Source organism: Staurois parvus, unplaced genomic scaffold, assembly GCF_062004578.1.
Source record: "Staurois parvus isolate SC_StPar_1 unplaced genomic scaffold, SC_StPar_1.0 ptg000293l, whole genome shotgun sequence".
In the NCBI taxonomy this organism is placed as follows: domain Eukaryota; kingdom Metazoa; phylum Chordata; class Amphibia; order Anura; family Ranidae; genus Staurois; species Staurois parvus.
The window spans coordinates 2,929,853-2,950,302 of record NW_028318089.1 but is presented as its reverse complement, the minus strand read 5'-3'; the positions used below and the strand labels follow the sequence as shown (position 1 = coordinate 2,950,302).

General features: G+C 42.7%; 1 protein-coding gene across 1 annotated transcript in view; it reads right to left on the bottom strand.

Moving 5' to 3' along the window:
* The window catches only part of MFSD11 (major facilitator superfamily domain containing 11), an 83,534-nt gene that overhangs the window by 45,981 nt on the left and 17,103 nt on the right, over nucleotides 1-20,450 (bottom strand). The window contains exons 3-7 of the mRNA XM_089682673.1: nucleotides 11,312-11,367; nucleotides 9,274-9,381; nucleotides 6,500-6,579; nucleotides 1,898-1,994; nucleotides 1,682-1,740 (exon numbers count right to left, since the gene is read on the bottom strand). Of these exons, the coding sequence (XP_089538799.1) occupies nucleotides 1,682-1,740; nucleotides 1,898-1,994; nucleotides 6,500-6,579; nucleotides 9,274-9,381; nucleotides 11,312-11,367 (400 nt within the window). The remainder of the gene's footprint in view (nucleotides 1-1,681; nucleotides 1,741-1,897; nucleotides 1,995-6,499; nucleotides 6,580-9,273; nucleotides 9,382-11,311; nucleotides 11,368-20,450) is intronic.

The following is a 20,450-nucleotide window of genomic DNA, read 5'->3' as shown; positions in this document are numbered from 1 at the left end:
TGTCCAAATTGGGCCCAAAGTGTCAATATTTTGTGTGGCCACCATTATTTTCCAGCACTGCCTTAACCCTCCTGGGCATGACGTTCATCAGAGCTTCACAGGTTGCCAATGGAGTCCTCTTCCACTCCATGATGTCATCACGGAGCAGGTGGATGTTAGAGACCTTGCGTTCCTCCACCTTCCGTTTGAGTATGCCCCACAGATGCTCAATAGGGTTTAGGTCTGGAGACATGCTTGGCCAGTCCACCACTTTTACCCTCAGCTTCTTTTGTACTCATCGAGAAAAACAAAACAGAGGGCACACCGGCCTTGTGCATTACCTTTAAAAGTATGTTTATTAAATTTAAAAGAAGGTATTCTACTCACAAAAGTACATGAATATAAGCACATCATATGAGACCGCTCTATCCAATTCGCATTGCGTTTTTGAATGGTGATGAAAATGATGGACATCCAAAATTGTTGACGAGTTTCAAGGATTAGCCTCTTCCTCAGAGGAAGAGGCTCTGAGGAAGAGTAAGAATGCCTTCTTTTTCTCTGTTTTTCTCTATTAGTACTTTTGGACTCGCTGCTTCTTTGAGTGCATATTCCAAGACATTCATTTTGTGATCCCTATGACATAGAGCCCACCCCTAAGTGCAGGAATATTAGGATTTTCCACTTTCACCTCATCTTTTGTCCTCCTCACCTGGTTGCCGATACACACGCTTGACATAATCTGAATCAAATAAGTTTATCTTGGTGTCATCAGACCACAGGACATGGTTCTAGTAATCCATGTCTTTAGTCTGCTTGCCTTCAGCAAACTGTTTGCGGGCTTTCTTGTACATCATCTTTAGAAGAGGCTTCCTTCTGGGATGATAGCCATGCTGACCAATTTGATGCAGTGTGCGGCGTATGGTCTGAGCACTGACAGGCTGACCCCCCACCCCTTCAACCTCTGCAGCAATGCTGGCAGCACTCATACGTCTATTTCCCAAAGACAACCTCTGGATATGACGCTGAGCACGTGCACTCAACTTCTTTGGTCGACCACAGAGAGGCCTGTTCTGAGTGGGACCTGTCCTGTTAAACCGCTGTATGGTCTTAGCCACCGTGCTGCAGCTCAGCATAAGGGTCTTGGCAATCTTCTTATAGCCAAGGCCATCTTAATGTAGAGCAACAATTCTATTTTTCAGATCCTCAGAGTTCTTTGCCATGAGGCGCCATGTTGAACTTCCAGTGACCAGTATGAGAGAGTGAGAGCGATAACACCAAATTTAACACACCTGCTCCCCATTCATACCTGATAACTTGTAACACTAACTAGTCACATGACACCGGGGAGGGAATATGGCTAATTGGGCCCAATTTGGACATTGTCACTTAGGGGTGTACTCACTTTTGTTGCCAGCAGTTCAGACATTAATGGCTGTGTGTTGAGTTATTTTGAGGGGACAGCAAATTTACACTGTTATACAAGCTGTACACTCACTACGTCACATTGTAGCAAAGTGTCATTTCTTCAGTGCTGTCACATAAAAAGATAGAATAAAATATTTACAAAAATGTGAGAGGTGTACTCACTTCTGGAAGATACTGCAGCAACGCAGAAATAGTTTGTCCGTTTCACCACACAACAGGCTTCATTCAGTGAGTCACAAGAGGTGCTCATCATACCATAAATTAAAACAAAGTATACCTGATATGTTAGCTTCTCCTTTCCATGCAAAGTAGATATAGAGGTTTCCAAAAAGCATACTGTAAAAAACAAAATGACAACTTGCTAGAATCTATTCAATATCAAGACATTAGCATAAAACACTGGAACCTAACCTTAGCATATTAACGAAAATGGATCTCTACTTGGTTGTTACAAATATACTCACTAAACAGACAGGAAAAAGTCGTTGATTACCTAAACTGCAGCAGAGCCCAGAAGATACCACTATTCCGGCCAATGGTTTTGTCATCGGAGTTCATAGTCAGACAGGTGCCTTGAGCAGTCCAGAGCACTAGGAAAGGAAATAATAATAAATTATGAAAATACATAATATGGACCATGCTGTGAAATATAGTTTCTAGCAGTCCACAAATACATGATGCATGGAAAGTATTTATGAAAGTAGACAGCATGAATCAGATTTCACTTTTTTATTTCTTTATACTAGTAATGGCAGAGGATCAACAACTTATAGTGGGACTGTAATAGTGAAGTGAGCAATCTGACACTAGCTGGGGTGTACACTGACATCAATAGTGACACCAATACAGTGATCAGTGCTAATACTATACACGGTCACTGTACTAATGACACCGGCTGGGAACGGGTTAAAGTGGTTCTAAAATTAATTTTTCTTACTTGAGCTCGATGAGATCCAGCGATGTGCAAGACAGCAGTGGCTCTAGCCGCTGTCTCCCTCCTCATTGGGCAGATTGATATTGAATATCAATCAAATGCTGTGACATTGGAGTGGGGGCACGGACGAGCTGCCCTCTCTGTGTCAATGGATGCAGACAGGGTGGCTTGGGAACGAGCAGTTGCCCTCATGGAAAGCGGCTTTACATGGGGGCACCCACCAAAGAGGAGGGACCAGGAGCACCAGCGGGGATATCCCAGAAGGAGGAGGATCATGGCTACTCTGAGCAAAAGCATTGCACAAAGCAAAATTTGACATGTTTGTCATTTTTGCTTTTAATTAAAATCACAAGGTTTAAATAACACTTTAACATCTAGGTGCAGTAAAAGGGTTAACTGTGCCTAGCAAGTGTTAATGTGTGTAATATGTGGTGCTTTTGCTAATCTGGATCTAAATTGTTTTCCCTGCTTAGCAGGGAAAAAAAAAAACACAGCAAGACTGCCTATCAGTGTACATAGCTCTGTGTTGTTTACAATCACAGAGCTCTGTTGCGTGAATCACTGAGCCGATCAGTGGGACCCAGCAAATAGTCATTGGCCAGGACTCACTGATGAAAGAATCACAGCACAGTCTGATTGGCAGGTGGACGTGTGCGCCCTACCCGGAAGCAGTGATCACGTATTCTATACGTGAGCCAGAGCACAGCAGCCGCCCTGTAGCAGTATATCTGCGTGGGGCAGTCAGGAAGCAGGAAAAATATTTTGAAGTAGGAACAATTCTTAGACACACACACGGTATATATTTTATAGCCCTCATTCATTGGTAGGTTGTGAATTTTCTGGTTATATTGGTTAACCTTGCTTTCGCAAAACGTGTTCCAGGACAGCCCTTGAGGCGTAGAACTCCTCCCTCTGGGGACAGGAAACACGTAAGCCCAGAGGCTGTGGGCATCACACTGCAGAACAGCATGGAAGGCTCTGGGCCACCCCCCTCCCCCAGCAGGCAGACTGGTTGCTCTGGCACTGGCTCCTCTCAGGTAGGCGTGGAGACTGTTTTCCCTCTCACTGATCCTGGGGGTGGTTCCCCAGTCTCTTAGGGCTATTGTGCGAGTCTCAGATGATGGTGGGGCACACTTCTTATTTTTGTCCCCCAGTACAGGGCGGTACTGGAGTGGCGGGAACCTGAGCTTAGTTGGATCTTTGGTTTCTTTAGGTTAAAGCGTAAGACAAGACCCAGGCACCCAGGAGGAAGTGTGCAGTTTGTGCTGCCAAATTGGGCTCAACTTGGGACATTTTGCTCCGGAGAGCTTGGGACTCTACTTGAATCAGCTCAAAAGCAAGCTCTGTCAGCCACCTGTGTGGCCAGAAATCTTGAGTGGTGGCTTACTCAGTTGCAAACGTACAGGTGAAACTCGAAAAATTAGAATATCATGCAAAAGTTCATTTATTTCAGTAATGCAACTTAAAAGGTAATACATGCGATAGACTCATTAAATGCAATGCAAGAGATAGTTCAAGCCGTGATTTGTCATAATTGTAATGATTATGGCTTACAGCTCATGTAAACCCCAAATTCACAATCTCAGAAAATTAGAATATTACATGCAATCAATAAAACAAGGATTGTACATAGAACAATATCAGACCTCTGAAAAGTATAAGCATGCATATGTACTCAGTACTTGGTTTGGGCCCCTTTTGCAGCAATTACTGCCTCAGTGTGGCGTGGCATGGAAGCTATCAGCCTGTGGCACTGCTGAGGTGTTATGGAAGACCAGGATGCTTCAATAGCGGCCTTCAGCTCTTCTGCATTGTTCGGTCTCATGTCTCTCATCTTTCTCTTGGCAATGCCCTATAGATTCTCTATGGGGTTCAGGTCAGGCGAGTTTGCTGGCCAATCAAGCACAGTAATCCCACGGTCATTGAACCAGGTTTTGGTGCTTTTGGCAGTGTGGGCAGGTGCTGCTGGAAAATGAAGTCAGCATCCCCATAAAGCTCTTCTGCGGAAGGAAGCATGAAGTGCTACAAAATCTCCTGGTAGATGGCTGCATTGACCCTGGACTTAATGAAGCACAGTGGACCAACACCAGCTTATGGTTTACTTTCAACAATGGCTTTCTTCTTGCCACGCTTCCATAAAGGCCAGATTTGAGGAGTGCACGACTAATAGTTGTCCTGTAGACAGATTCTCCCACCTGAGCTGTGGATCTGTGCAGCTCCTCCAGAGCTACAATGGGCCTCTTTGCTGCTTCTCTGATTAATGCTCTCCTTCCCCGGCGTGTCAGTTTAGATGGACAGCCATGTCTTGGTAGGTTTGCAGTTGTGCCATACGCTTTCCATTTTCGGATGATGGATTGAACAGTGCTCCGTGAGATGTTCAAAGCTTTGGCTATTTTTTTTTTTTTTTTTATAACCCAACCCTGCTTTAAACTTCTACACAACTTTATCCATGATCTGTCTGGTGTGTTCCTTGGCCTTCATGATGCTTTTTGTTCTCTAATGTTCTCCAACAAACCTCTGAGGGCTTCACAAAACAGCTTTTATTATACAGAGATTAAATGACACACAGGTGGACCCTATTTATTAATTAGGTGACTTCTGAAGGCAATTGGTTCCACTAGATTTTAGATAGGTGTATCAGAGTAAAGGGGGCTGAATACAAATGCACACCACACTTTTCAGATATTTGTAAAACATTTTTAAAACCATTTATCATTTTCCTTCCTCTTCACAATTATGTGCCACTTTGTGTTGGTCTATTACATAAAAACCCAATAAAATACATTTATGTTTTGGAGGCACTGTATAACCTAGCTCTGAGTCTGCTGCCATCACATTCAAGATGATGGCATTAAGCAGCCTCTAAGCAAAACTTTCACGTGTGTATGATGCCTGGTCCTTCTCTGCTCTCAGCGGCTCAATTCTGCAGCCCCTGCATCACTAGAGAAAAGATTAGTGATATAGAAACTGACAGGAGAATCCTCAGAGTGCAGCAATCGACCAGGCCATCAGTTACACATAGAATTTTGTGGTATATAGGAGATTTTCACTCAGCTTGGACCTTCAAGGTAGCAAAAAATTGGTAAATATTGAGCCTTTTCTTTAACCACTTCCCGTCCGGCCGTTGTATATAAACGGCCGGACGGTGGCACTGCAGGGTCAGGTGGCCGTCTATAAACGGCCTCCCCGCACCCTGCTTGTGCGCGCTCCCTGGGAGCACGCAGCACCGCGATCCGGTGCCCGCTGTGTCCTCCGGACACAGTGAAACACCGATCGTCGGACGGGACCTCTGTACGAGGTCCCAATCATGTGATCACTGATTGGCCAATCAGTGATCACATGCAAAGTAGTAAGCAAGATGTCACTTGTGACATCATTGCTTACTACGTGTGAAATCTGTGAATGATCACAGAGGTCACATGGTACAAGGCTATTCACAAAAGCCTTGTACCATGTGACAAGCTGTGACCAATCACAGCTCACTCAGTACTTCTCAATGAGTGCAAGAATGCACACAGAGAGAAAGAGAAATGATTGCTTTTACATCCTATATGGGTGTAAAAGCAATCAGTGTAAAAAAAAAATCCCAGTGGTGAATAAATACCACCAAAATAAAGCTTTATCTGTCTCAAAAATGGTAAAAAATTCATTTGGGTACAGTGTTGCATGACCGCGCAATTGTCATTCAAAGTGTGATAGCGCTAAAAACTGAAAATTGCCCTGGTCAGGAAGGGGGTAAAAGTGTCCGGTCTGGAAGTGGTTAAAAGAGGCATTTTTAGCTTGTTCATCTAAAGACAATCGCTTTAAAAGCAAAGAAATCAGCATACAAGTCTAGCACTTTCAAAAACCATGGAGGCCCCTGCATTACTCTTATGACCAAAGTTTGAGCGAATTTTGTCTGGTTCCGAATACCCAGCTAAAATATGATCAGCAGGTGGCCCTGTCACCACTACTGCGCCCAATATCCTTCAACTGAAAAAACAAAAAAATTGAAGGAGCCGTGCAGAAAAACGGTCAGCTGAACAGCGTCTGTATCCAAATCCCCAGTGGAAGACTTTTCCATCCACACAGTGTAGCATAGACTGATAAATCTGTTAAAATTCTGCTTAAGGCCATGGCTACTTTAGGTTTGGAGAATGAATAAAAGCAAACAATTCTTACCAGCAGCAGCAATCCCAATTAAAACAGACAACGTGTAAAATGACCAGGTGTATGGCTGGATGAACATTGCAATATAGGCACTAAAAGAAAAAACAGAAGAGGAAGTCAGTATGATTATTATATTACAATTTATGTTGTCATGTTTGTTTGGCTTCTACCATATGCAGTGAAGAGTTCCAACCTTGTATGCTTTCCTATAACCATTTCAAAACGGAACACGTGCGATAAACACTATGAAAACAGAAAAAGAGCCATACATATACATGCCACAATATTGGGGGGGGGGGGTGATTAGAAAGGCGTTAGACAACCGTTGGGCACAAAGATACCATGGAAATATTCAAAAGTATATTTTGCTTTAGCTTCAATACAGCAATAATGTTAGTGGTGGGGGTAGATGCTTCCAGTGCAGGCTGATATGCAGAGAGACAACAAGACTTTCCAATGCATCCAGTCATCTCTCATCACTCACATTGGTTGGCTAGGGCGGTCTGTCCCTACAGTCAGCATTCCTAATAGAGGAGTGCTGCAAAGCTCACATGCACATTAGTTTTTCCAATAAATCTAAAATCAGATTGTAACATTGATGGCCAAATTACGGTGCATCCAGAAAGTATTCACAGTGCTTAACTTTTGCCACATTTTGTTATGTTACAGCCTCATACCAAAATGGATTAAATTCATTTTTTCCTCAACATTCTACAAACAAACAATACCCCATAATGACAACGTGAAAGAAGTTAGTTTTGAAATCTTTGCAATTTATTAAAAATAGAAAGCGGAAAAAAAACACATGTACATAAGTATTCCCAGCCTTTGCTCAATACTTTGTTGAAGCCCCTTTAGCACCAATTACAGCCTCAAGTCGTTTTGAGTATGATGCTACAAGCTTGGCACACCTATGTTTGGGCAATTTCTCCCATTCCTCTTTGCAGTACCACTAAAGCTCCATCAGGTTGGATGGGGAGCGTTGGTGCACAGCCATTTTCTAATCTCTCCAGAGATGTTCAATTGGGTTCAAGTCTGGGCTCTGGCTGGGCCACTCCAAGACATTCACAGAGTTGGCCTATAGCCACTCCTTTCTCATGTGAGCTGTGTGCTTAGGGTTGTTAAGCTGTTGAAAGATGAACCGTCGCCCCAGTCTAAGGTCCAGATCGCTTGGGAACAGGTTTTCATCAAGGATGTCTCTGTACATTGCTGCATTCAGCTTTAATTCGATCCTGACATTCTCCCAGTTCTTGCCACTGAAAAATGTCCCCACAGCATGATACTGCCACCACCATGCTTCACTGTAGGGATGGTATTGGCCAGGTGGTGAGCGGTGCCTGGTTTCCTCCAGACATGACGCTTGGCATTCAGGCCAAAGAGTTAAATCTTTGTTTCATCAGACCAGTTTTCTTTCTCATGGTCTGAGAGTCCCCCAGGTGCCGTTTGGTAAACTCCAGGCGGGCTGCCATTTGCCTTTTACTTAATGGCTTCCATCTGGCCACTTTACCATACAGGCCTAATTGGTGGAGTGCTGCAGAGATGGTTGTTCTTCTGGAAGGTTCTCCTCTCTCCACAAAGAAACACTGGAGCTCTTTCAGAGTGACCATTGGGTGCTTGGTTACCTCCCTGGCTATGGCCCTTCTCCCTCGATCGCTCATTTTGGCAGGGCGTCCCGCTGTAGGAAGATTCCAGGTGGTTCCAAACTTCTTCCATTTACGGATGATGGAGGCCACTGTGCTCATTGGGACCTTCAATGCTGCAGACATTTTTCTGTACCCTTCCCCAGATCTGTGCCTTAATACAATCCTGTCTCGGAGGTCTACGGGCAATTCCTTTGACTTCATGGCTTGGTTGGTGCTCTGACATGCACTGTTAACTGTGGGACCTTATATAGACAGGTTTATGCCTTTCCTAATCATGTCCAATCAACTGAATTTCCCTCAGATGGACTCCAATCAAGTTGTGGAAACATCTCAAGGATGATCAGTGGGAACAGGATGCACCAGAGCTCAATTTTGAGTGTCATGGCAAAGGCTGTGAAAACATATGTACATGTGGGTTTTTTTTTATGTTTTTTTATTTTTAATAAATTGCAAAGATTCAAAACGTACTTCTTTTACGTTGTCATCATGAGGGATTGTTTGTAGAATGTTGAGGAAAAAATGAGTTTAATCCATTTTGGAATAAGGTTGTAACATAACAAAACGTGGTAAACGTTAAGCGATGTAAATACTTTCTGGATGCACCTTAATTCTGCATATTAGCAGATGTGCAACAAACAGACAGACATGATCTAACCAACAAAAGATTTTTTTCATTTGATGCACAGAGTGAGGTCAAAACTCATAGAAGTTTATGCAGTTAAAAATAGGACTAAAAAACAGAAGGATCAGCTAGAAGCACATTATGAAACAGATTTCTTGTCTTGGCTGCTTAACTGACAGCTGCCACACTTGGGGTGTGAGTCTGAGTTTCTCTATAGTACAGAAACAGTACAACTTTCATCCTTCTAAGAAATATATCCAGGAAGAGACAAGACAACATCTCATCTGAGAAGGTGGAAGCCCAGTTTAGCATGCACCAACCTTACTAGAGCGCACCTGGGATTTTATGAGAAAAAAAAAAAAGACTACCAAGAGAAAAGTGGAATTGGCAGCACTATTAGTGCAGCAACTCCCTGAAGAGACACAGAGACATACACACACCTAAATTTCATGTCAGATCCAGCTACAGACCATTAGTATTCTATTGAATGCAATTGTAACATTTCAACAGCAGTTACTCACCTATAAAATAAACCACTCAGGAACATTGAAAGTTGACAGCCAATCAAGGCAACAACAGAAGGAGCTATAAGATTGGAAGCTGAAAACACTCCATATATGATGGCCATGCTGTGAACAAAAACACAAACGTGCATGAAGTAGCATAAAAACAAACTTCCTAGTTACAAAAACAAAAAACACACATAAAATACACCCTTTTTTGCAGTTTAAAAAACCTGAGAAAACATACCATGCTGTGCTAAAGTATTTGCCCCCTTCCTGATTTTTTTTTTTTTTTTTTAACAGGTCCTGAATCTGCAAAGCAGCCCTAGGCCATCACTTTACCACCAACATGTTTGTTTGGATGATTTATATTTTTCTTTTGTAATGAAATGCTGTGTTGCTTGATTCATCAGGTCTGGCGGTAATCAGGCCTGGGTGTGGTAAGTGAACTGTAACTCAGTTTTCATTTTGTTCAGGATTTTGTTCAGGAGGGGGGGGGGGGGGGGCAATTATTTTTTTTACATAAAGCATTTTGTATTTACTCGGGTTATCTTTGTGTAGTGTTAAAATTTGTTTTTATTATCTGAATCATTTAAGTGTCACAAATATGCAAAAAAAAAAAAAAAAATCAGGAAGGGGGCAAATACTTTTTCACAGCACTGTAGATGTTTTGTTTAAAGCTTGGCAAAAAAAAAATACATCCACTTCCTCCCCAGTGCACCACATACATTTCAGCATTTTAAATCACAACGTAAATACTTTTTCCCCTAGAAAATTTACTACAAAGTTCCTGCTTCTCTGTGCTCATGAGCAGTTATGGCTGGTAACAATGCTGGGGCATGAACAACTCTTCAGACTACAACAGGGGAAGTCAATAAGCTGAGAGTGAAATACATTCCTAAAAATCCCCTTTATTGAAACATCTTTGTCAAAAACACTCCACATTGTAGACACAGAGGGGAAACTACACACACGCTAAAATCAAGCACGTAGGCATGCAGACTGCATCTACAAACATTTGTGAAAGAATGGGTCGCTCTCAGGAGCTCAGTGAATTCAAGCGTGGTACTGTGATAGGTTGCCACCTGTGAAATCGGTCCATGGAATATTTAGTAGCAAGGAAATTTCACGGTCTAGTGCTTGTGGTATTATAACAAAGTGGAAGCAACTGGGAACAGCAGCAACTCAGCCATGAAGTAGGCCACGTAAAATGACAGAGCGGAGTCAGCGCATGCTGGAGAACACAGTGCGCAGAAATTGCTGTCTGCAGAGTCAATAGCTAAAGACCTCCAAACTTTATGTGGCCTTCAGATTAGCACAACAGTGCGTAGAGAGCTTCATGGAATGGGTTTCCATGGCCAAGCAGGTGCATCCAAGCCTTACATCACCAAGTGCAATGTAAAGCGTCGGTTGCAGTAGTATAAAGCACGCCGCCACTGGACTCTGGAGCAGTGGAGATGTGTTCTCTGGAGTGATGAATCACGATTCTCTGTGCCAATCCGATGGACATGGATATAAAGAAAACAGAGGGCGCACAGGCCTAGTGCATTACCTTAAACATTTATTAAAGGAATAAAGATAGGTATGGTATTCACAAATGACAATAATATCAAAGGCACATCATAAAAGAACAGCACTGACCAATCCACACTACATGACTGTCCTTAATGGGAACCCCGGACTTCCAACAGGCTAACGCATTTCGAGGACTTGCCTCTTCCTCAGAGCCCTGAGGAAGAGTGCTGTTCTTTTATGATATGCCTTAGATATTGTACTCACAAATGACAATAATGTCAATCTTTATTCCTTTAATTTTTTTTTTTTTTTAAGTTTTTTAAGGTAATGCACTAGGCCGATGCGCCCTCAGTTTCTTTTCTTTATATCCAGTACATTTGGACTTCCCCGGACTGATTGGGTCAGCTATTTAAACATTTTTTTTCTGTCACACCAGCAGGTTAATAGAAGATTTTACTATCTTTGCTCGAAACAAGTCATTTTATTGCCTTGAATGATCACTTCCTTAACCATAAGCTTCAGATGGTGACATTTAGCATACCTTGTGTAACCACTGCCATGGAATTCTGTGTTATTTAAACTGGAGATAACGGTTTGCTGTGGGAAAACAAGAAAAACAATATATTATAGAGAGGTTAAAATGTAAGAACATTTTCATTCTGCACAAGTCTCATATCACCAAGCTGTCAGGAGCCACCTTCCTTGAATAATAAAGTCTTGGTCTATTGTTTCTTGCATTCTTATCACTATAACAAAATCAATTCTAATTTGTTTAAAATTTATTTTTTATTAGAAAGAGAACCAAATTCTATTTGATATCAATTCCTACCAATAAGTCTATGCAAGAAACAACCGAAAACCTATGTGTGTTTTAGGTACCTAATCATAGAAATGTACAGTTTGCATGCAGTTGAAATTAGTCAGAGGAGGACACAATGCACAGCGTGACCTTATCCTTCAGTCATTTAAAATGACTTGAGGCCAGCCTAACCAATTCGATTCCGGATGAACCAGTGTGTAGTGCTGCGCTGCTCAAAAACACTAAACATAGCGTACATATAAATACAAAAAACATGTAAAAAACAAAACTCAACAATGTAGGTCCAAAAGGAAAAAGAAGGAAAACCTCTTCAAACAAAGTTAGTGGGAAGAACATATTCCTACTGGAGTGCATTTTTAAATTAACTTGGAGGTTTTAGGAAACGTGCTGCACTATGGTCGCTTTGTATGGTTGTGAATTCTACCCACAGAGCCAGCTATACCATTAAAAGGGTTTACTTGGCGTACACAGTGACCATGTATGAAAGGCATTGATGAAGAGATTTTCCTTCTTTTTCCTTTTGGACGTACATTGTTGAATTTTTTTACATGTTTTTTGGATTTATATGTTTGATTAATGTTTTTGAGCAGCGCTACACACTGGTTTATTATTTCACATGTGATGAACACACACTTTATGTGTCTGCAGAAGCTCATATTTACAATTGTTTCACCATTTATTTGGCAGAGCACAATTTTGTATCACTTATATTTTTTGATTCCTGATGAACCAGACAACATTTGTTCAGGGGGAAGCCCTGTCAGCCATCTCCTGTCCAACATCCCTCCAAAAAAAAACAAAAAAATAAATAAATAAAAACACAGAGCTGAATGGAACTTTGGTGGTCTAATTAACCAGTTGCTGCATCCAATCAGATGGATCTGTTCTTCAGGTATTTTGAGAAAAAAAAAAAAAAAAAAAATTATTCAGAGATTCAGGCTGGATTCACACTTGAGCAATTTGCAGCTCGAAGCTCCAAAAATGCTCAAACTTAATCAATTGTTCTCTATGGTGCCTGTTCACACCCAATCCCATGAGCAGGCACCATAGAGAACAATTGATTTTTTAAGTTTGAGCATTTTTGGAGCTTCGAGCTACAAATCGCTCAAGTGCGAATCTAGCCTAAGTCCCATAACCCTGCCCTACAACAGTTGTTCAGAAATCACCACATCACAACTCAGCTATAGCTAGATTTCCAATCCTCCACGAAAGTTAAAGCAAAAAAGTTGGCCTCTGAGCGTCTTGTGACTTCACCAACAGATGTGAATACCAATCTCTGAATTACAATGCTAGCAGGGAACAGGTTTTAGAAGACTGTAAAAGTCAACATGACAAAGTTCAGGCAGTCACAAGGGTTTACTAAAAAGAATGAAGCTGCTATTCTAGCATTTTTGTGTTAAACTGGTGAATCTTCTTGCTTGCTGATTTGAGGCATCCAGAGGACAGTTAACTCCCCTCATCCCCATCTGTTCTTCAGAAAAGCATAAAGCCTGGTGCCTATTAAACTCTATACTAATGAAGAACAGCAGAGTTCCTGCATGAAGAAGGCCTTACACCCCACACAGGAAGAGCAACAATCCTATCGCAAGCAGAAACATTCCATAGGATTTCTGGATAATCTATTTTTTCTGCCTCGGTTACATCAGTTTACTTTAAATAAAAAATAATATAACTGGACATTTGCATGACGAAAAAAAACTGGTTGATTTTTTTTTTATACAATATTGGCAATATAAGGCTACGTTCACACTAGCGTTAGGTGCAGGCGGCAGAGAGGCGTTTGGGAAGCGTTTTTACCGCTTCCCAAAAGCCTCTGGCAATTCTGCACATTGCAGCACATGGTGCTGTTCTAACGGGAGCGGTAGCGTCGCGGCAAAACGGACGCCTCTGGACGAGTCAGGAGGCGTTGAAGCCTCCTATTCTTGACTCTGGTGCCGCTCCGCAAACGCACGTCCGGCGTTTGCGGCGCGGTTGTGGGGCGTTTGCAGAGCGGTAACACCATTCAAACTTCATTCTAGGCGTTTGTAACGCTCAGCAAACGCCTAGCAACTGCTGCGAAACAGCGCATGCGGTGTTTGCCGAGCGTTAAAAAACGCTCCACAAACGCCGGACCAACGCTTGCCAAACGCTATAGGGGCATTTGGCAAGCGTTGGTAAAACAGTGAAGTGTGAACGAGCCCTTAGACCTAAACTTGCATAACAGTTGTCAGTATGGCTGCATTCTATCATAGGATGTTAGAGCCCCTATGAATTAAAAGTAAGACATACGATTTCTGATTTTAACTATCAACTGGTCTGGAAGTCAGTTAGGCCAAAATCCTAAGTACCTGTTCACACCAATGCAAATTGTCATGCGAGTTGACAATTTCTAATAGACAAGTCTCACCCTAAGCTTGGCAATAGAACAGTTCTAATCGGTGCAACTCCAACAAAGTCTTTGTTAGAGTCACACAGATTTGAAAAGTATTTCCTGTACTACTTTTGACGATTTCTGAAGCGACTTACATTGAGATCTGTGCATGAAGCCGCACAGATGTCTTACAAGTCGCACCTGAAGTCGCACTGACATGCAACTTTGAAATTGTGTGATTTCACTTAAATTTGAAAGTCTTATTCAGTGTGAACCAGGGCTAAACAGGTCACATTAATGTAGTGTTTCTCAACTCCAGTCCTCATGGACCCCCAACAGGTCATGTTTTCAGGATTTCCATTATTTTGCACAGGTGATTTGATCAGTTTCACTGCCTTAGTAATTACCACAGCTGTTTCATCTGAGGGAAATCCTGAAAACATGACCTGTTGGGGGTCCATGAGGACTGGAGTTGAGAAACACTGCATTAATGTTACCCAATACCTAAGTTACATGACAGGAGAGCTGGTTTTACAACTTGGAAAGTTTGTTTTGCAAGCAAGTTCTGCAGAAGTCTGGGAAAGTGTACTCCCCAAACAAGTTAAACAACTTGTACACAATATCTGTGGTACAACTGAGATTTCATTTTTCTGGGCAATGAGAAAAACCAACAGGCTGAAGAGAAGAAATATATGGTTCTATCAATTAGGTTTCTGCATGCACAGCTGGCCACTGTGCTCAAAGCTGGAGGACTCTGAGAACTTTAACCAGAAAGTCAAGTCTAGAAGATTTTTGAGAAAATGTTAAGCCAGGAAAAGAAACCACATACATTTTTGGGACATTTTAGAAAAATAATGGAAAAAAGTAGAGTATTAGGAACACTTGTTATTTATATATCTACACAAGATACAGCGGGTAAAATAAGTATTGAACACGTAACCATTTTTTCTCAGAAAATATATTTCTAAAAAGGTGCTATTGACATTAAATTTTCACCACGTGTCGTAACAACCCACGCAATCCATACATACGAAGAAACCAGAAAATACGTTTTGTGCAATAAAATGGAATGACACATGGAAAAAGTACTAAACATGTAAAACATAGTTACATAGCTAGTCTGGCTGAATAATAGGCAAAATTCCATCCAGTTCAAACAAAAACTTATAATCCTATACCTACAGTTGATCCAGAGGAAGACAAAAAAAGTTTCAAGATGCCTGCTGTATGGAGAAACTAGTCGCATGCATTGCTTAGGTGTGATTTTGGCTAGGGATTCACTGACACCATAGTTTTAACACAGAGTACGAGTACTGATACTTTTTTTTTTTTTTTTTTTTTAAGTACTTGCTGATACAGATTACCGATACCTATCGCCTATGAAGAGAAGGTAGAGGGGTGGTGTAATATGGGAAAACATGCGATTTTGCACGTTGCAGCACTGAAATTGGTGTGAAGAAACCCTAAAATGTACTCTGAGGCAGAGATCAGTTATCCATATGTTGTAAAGCCCCCTTCCCCCCCATCCCCCTCCTAGCACCCCCCACAAATCCCCCCTCCTAGCACAACATAGCACCTCAATCAGCATCCCAGAACAACCCCCTCCCAAATCACCCCTCCTAGCACAACCCCCCCACTCCTAGTTCAACCCCCCTAAATCTCTTCTTCTTGCACAACCTCCCTAAATCCCCCTCCTTGCACAACCTCCCCCTCCTAGCACACACCCCTCCCCCCCAAATCCACCCTCCTAGCACACACCCCTCCCCCCCATATCCACCCTCCTAGCACACACCCCTCCCCCCCATATCCACCCTCCTAGCACAACCTCCCCTAAATCCCCCTTCCTTGCACAACCTCCCCCTACTAGCACAACCCCCCTAAATCCCCTCTCTCCGAGGGGGAGAGCGCCAGGAGAGCCATGGGTAGTCAAAACAGAAAGCTGAGCTGGCCGCCCAACCACATCTTACCAACAGAGGACTTATCGGCAAGAGTACAAAGGAGAAGCAGAAAACGGTGCGGGCTCTCCGCATCTCGGCAGGAAATTACAGTGCTTTCTGACTCACATTAGGACAGAAGCTAACAAAGGATCAGGGATAATTATTGTTGCCATTTTTTTTTTTACATTTCGGCTGGCAGCAGGGGAATCCCACTGACAGCTGAAATGTCATTGGTTGTTATGGACGGGGCAGCCCACTCCTTAAAGTGGTTGTAAAGGCTGAAGGTTTTTCACCTTCATGCATTCTATGCATGAAGGTAAAAAACCTTCTGTGTGCAGCAGTGCCCCCAGCCCCCTTCAATACTTACCTGAGCCCCATCGAGATCCAGCTATGTGAATGACAGCCTCAGCTGTTCTGGGTCTCTGCCTCCTCATTGGCTGAGACAGCAAGCGGGAGCCATTGGCTGTCACTGACAGTCAGTCAGCCAGCCAATGAGGAGAGAGGGGGCAGAGCCAAGCCGCGGCTCCATGTGTTAATAGACACACGGAGCAGCGGGTGCCCCCATAGCAAGCTGCTTGCTGTGGGGGCACCCGACAGACAGGAGGAGCCAGGAGAGCCTGCAGGGGACCCGAGAAGAGGAGGATCCAGGCTGCTTTGTGCAAAACCAATGCACACAGTAGGTAAGAATAGCATGTTTGTTATTTTCAAAAAAAAAAAAAAAAAAAAAAAAAAAGAACCTTTAGAATTGCTTTAACACACAATTGTCAATAAAGGGGTCGGTTTTCATCATTGGAGCATTTGAAAGTGTACCGATACTCTTTCAAATGTTCAGTATCGGTGCAACCCTAATTTTGGTCCATTTTTCCCCACACAAGCAGTCTTCAAATCTTGCAGGTTCCGTGAGCCTTTAGTTCTTTCCATAGTTTTTGTATTGGAGTCAAGTGATTGGCTGGACTATTCTAGCAGCTTTATTTTCTTTGAAACCAGTTGAAAGTTTCCTTGGCTTTGTGTTTGGGATCATTGTTTTTCTGAAATGTCCACCCTCGTTTCATCTTCATCATCCTGGTAGATGGCAGCAGATTTTTATCAAGAATGTCTTTGTACATTTTTCCAATCATCCTTCCTTCAACAACATAAAGTATGCCAGTATCATATGCTAAAAAACAGCCCCAAATCATGATGTTTCCACCTCCCAACTTCAGTTAGTATGGTGTTTTTTGGGTGATGTGCAATGTCATTTGACCTCCAAACATGGTGTGTATTATGGCATCCAAAGAGTTCAATTTTGGTCTCATCTGACCAGACTGTATTCTCCCAGTATTTCACAGGCTTGTCTAACTGTTGTGCAGCAAACATTAAATGAGCTTCAACATGTTCTTTCTTCAGCAATGGAGTCTTGGTGAGCATGCATACAGACCATGGCGGTTGAGTGCATTACTTATTGTATTCTTTGATACCTGCTAATGCCAAGTCTTTCTGAAGCTCTGCACCTGTGGTCCTTGGCTCTTTTACAACTTTTCTGATAATGCTTTTTCACTCCTCTGTCAGAATTCTTTGCAAGGAGCACCTGGTCATGGTCGGTTTATGGTGAAATTATGTTATTTCCAGTTCTGGATCGTGGCCCCAACAGTACTCACCAGAACATTCAGAAGTTTAGAAATCCTTCTGTAACCAATGCTATCAGTATGTTTTGCAACAAAGTTGCGAAGGTCTTGAAAGAGCTTTTTTCTGGTACCCATCATAAGAGGTTTGTGTGACACCTTGGTTATAAGACACCTTATTATAGGCAATCAGTAGGGATTGATATTAACCACTTGCCTACCAGGCACGTTTACCCCCTTCCTGCCTGAGCATGTGCAGAGTGACTCCACTTGATATGTTCTATCAGGAGATAAGAGGGGGGCACTGGAAGAAGGGGATGATCAGAGAAGAAAGGATCAAACCGCATTTTTACACAATGCAGAGGATTAACCCCTTAGGTTCCACAGTGAGTATAACAAGTATGCTTTACTGCATATACAGACTGATTTTACTGTGTGGGTTTAGGAACACTTTAATTGCACTGACAAGGGACAGAATTGCTGTCTAATTACTGATAGATTTCAGCTGGTGTCTTGGCTTTTTGCACCTCCCTTTCTTCATGTGTTCGATACTTTTTCCCCTGTGTCATTCCATTTTATTACATATAACTTAGTTCTGAACTTATGTGTTTGGTTTCATTGTATGTACGGATCGTATGGGTTGTTACCAACATGTGGTGAAAATTTCATGTCAATAGCACCCTTAGAGATATATTTACTGAGAAAAATGGTGACGTGTTCAATAGTTATTTTTCCCGCTGTATCATCTTATCTACAAAGTACTCAGCCATAATATCACCATATTTATGTTTGCTGTATTATTATTAGAAATATGAAATATATGTGCTTCACTTAGATATACTTAAGTAGTGGAATGCAGAAGGGCTCAAAGTGTATCCAAAATATTTTCATTAATACTTTAACCACTTACTGTTCGGCCCATGTACATAAATGGTTGGATGGGAGCAGTGCAGAAGCGGGTTGCCGTTCATAAATGGCGCCCACATTTACAGCCTGTGCGCATTCCCTGGGAGCGCGCGGCACCACGATTGGGTGCTCACTATGTCCGGAGGACATAAAGGAACACTGATCGCTGTACGTGACCACTGTGTGAGGTCCCGATCATGTGATCACTGATTGGACAATCAGTGATCACATGAATAGTAGTAAGCAAGATGTCACTTGCTGACATCATTGTTTACTACTAGTGAAATCTGTGAATGATCACAGAGGTCACATGGTACAAGGCCATTCACAGCAGCTTTGTACCATGTGATAAGCTGTGACCAGTTAAAGCTCTCACAGAATTTCTCAATGGCTGCAAGAATGCAGTCAGAGAGAAGGAGAAATAATTGCTTTTACAGCCTTTATGGGTGTAAAAACCAATCAGTGTAAAAAATCAAAACCATCACCCCCCCCCCCACACAAGTAGTACAGTGTCACTATGGTACATTGTACTGCTAGGGTGACAGTATGAAAAAAAACAAAAATAAAAAAAAAAATGAAATTTTTTTCTTTTTAAATTCTAATAATTTTTGGTTATAAACTACCGTATTTTTTGCTCCATAAGACGCACTTTTTTCCCCCCAAAAAAGGGGGGAAAATGTCAGTGCGTCTTATGGAGCGAATATAAAGTGCCCGGTCCGGGTATTTCTGCCGCCACCATGTCAGAATACCGGGCCAGCTGTTCTCTCCTGCAGGGCCTTACCTGTTCCTCGCTCCAGCGCTGCACAGTCTTCCCGCGCTGGCTTCTGTGACAGCCAGGTGCCCACTGCGCATGCGCTGCGTTTTGTGAATGGTCCAGTGTTTTCTGGGACACATGACAGGTCCCAGAAGGCGCCGGGCCATTCACAAAGCGCAGCGCTTCTCGCGCATGCGCAGTGGGCACCCGGCTGTCACAGAAGCCAGTGTGGGAAGAAGAGGGAAAGACAACTCCGCGGAAGTGGGAGCGGGTACCTGTCAAATTCAGATACTCGCTCCCCCTCGCTCCCCAAAGGTCAGCAGTCTCTGGTCATCCCCTGCACTGTCTGCAGTCTCTGGTCATCCCCTGCACTGTCTGCAGTCTCTGGTTATTCCCTGCACTGTCTGCAGTCTCTGGTCATCCCCTGCACTGTCTGCAGTCTCTGGTTATTCCCTGCACTGTCTGCAGTCTCTGGTCATCTGTACTGTGTCCCTGGTATTTTCCCTGTACTGTGTCCGCAGTCTCTGGTCATCTGTACTGTGTCCCTGGTATTTTCCCTGTACTGTGTCCGCAGTCTCTGGTCATCTCCCGTACTGTGTCCGCAGTCTCTGGTCATCTCCCGTACTGTGTCCGCAGTCTCTGGTCATCTCCCGTACTGTGTCCGCAGTCTCTGGTCATCTCCCGTACTGTGTCCGCAGTCTCTGGTCATCTCCCGTACTGTGTCCGCAGTCTCTGGTCATCTCCCGTACTGTGTCCGCAGTCTCTGGTCATCCCCTGTACTGTGTCCGCAGTCTCTGGTCATCCCCTGTACTATGTCTGCAGTCCATTGGTTCAGAATATTTTTTTCTTGTTTTTCGCCTCTAAAACCTAGGTGCGTCTTATGGTCAGGTGCGTCTTATGGAGCGAAAAATACGGTAATTTGGGTTATTATTTTTTTTTTTACTATAAAAGATAACTGAATACATTTTGGCCAAGATTTCTAAAGAAAGATTATTCATTTGCAAAATTTTAAAAGTAAAACACTTTTCAAAATTTTTGGACTTTTTCATTTATATAGCAAAAAAAAAAATTTAAATCCCAGTGGTGAATAAATACCACCAAAATAAAGTTTTATCCGTCTCAAAAAAATGCCAAAAAATTCATATAGGTACAGTGTTGCATGACTGCGCAATTGTCATTCAAAGTGTGATATCACTGAAAGCTGAAAATTGGCCTGGACAGGAAGGGGGTGAAAGTGTCCGGACTTGAAGTGGTTAAATATGGATCGCCATGTAGGAGCACACCTCTTTGTAGCTAAAATGTCCGGTTTAGA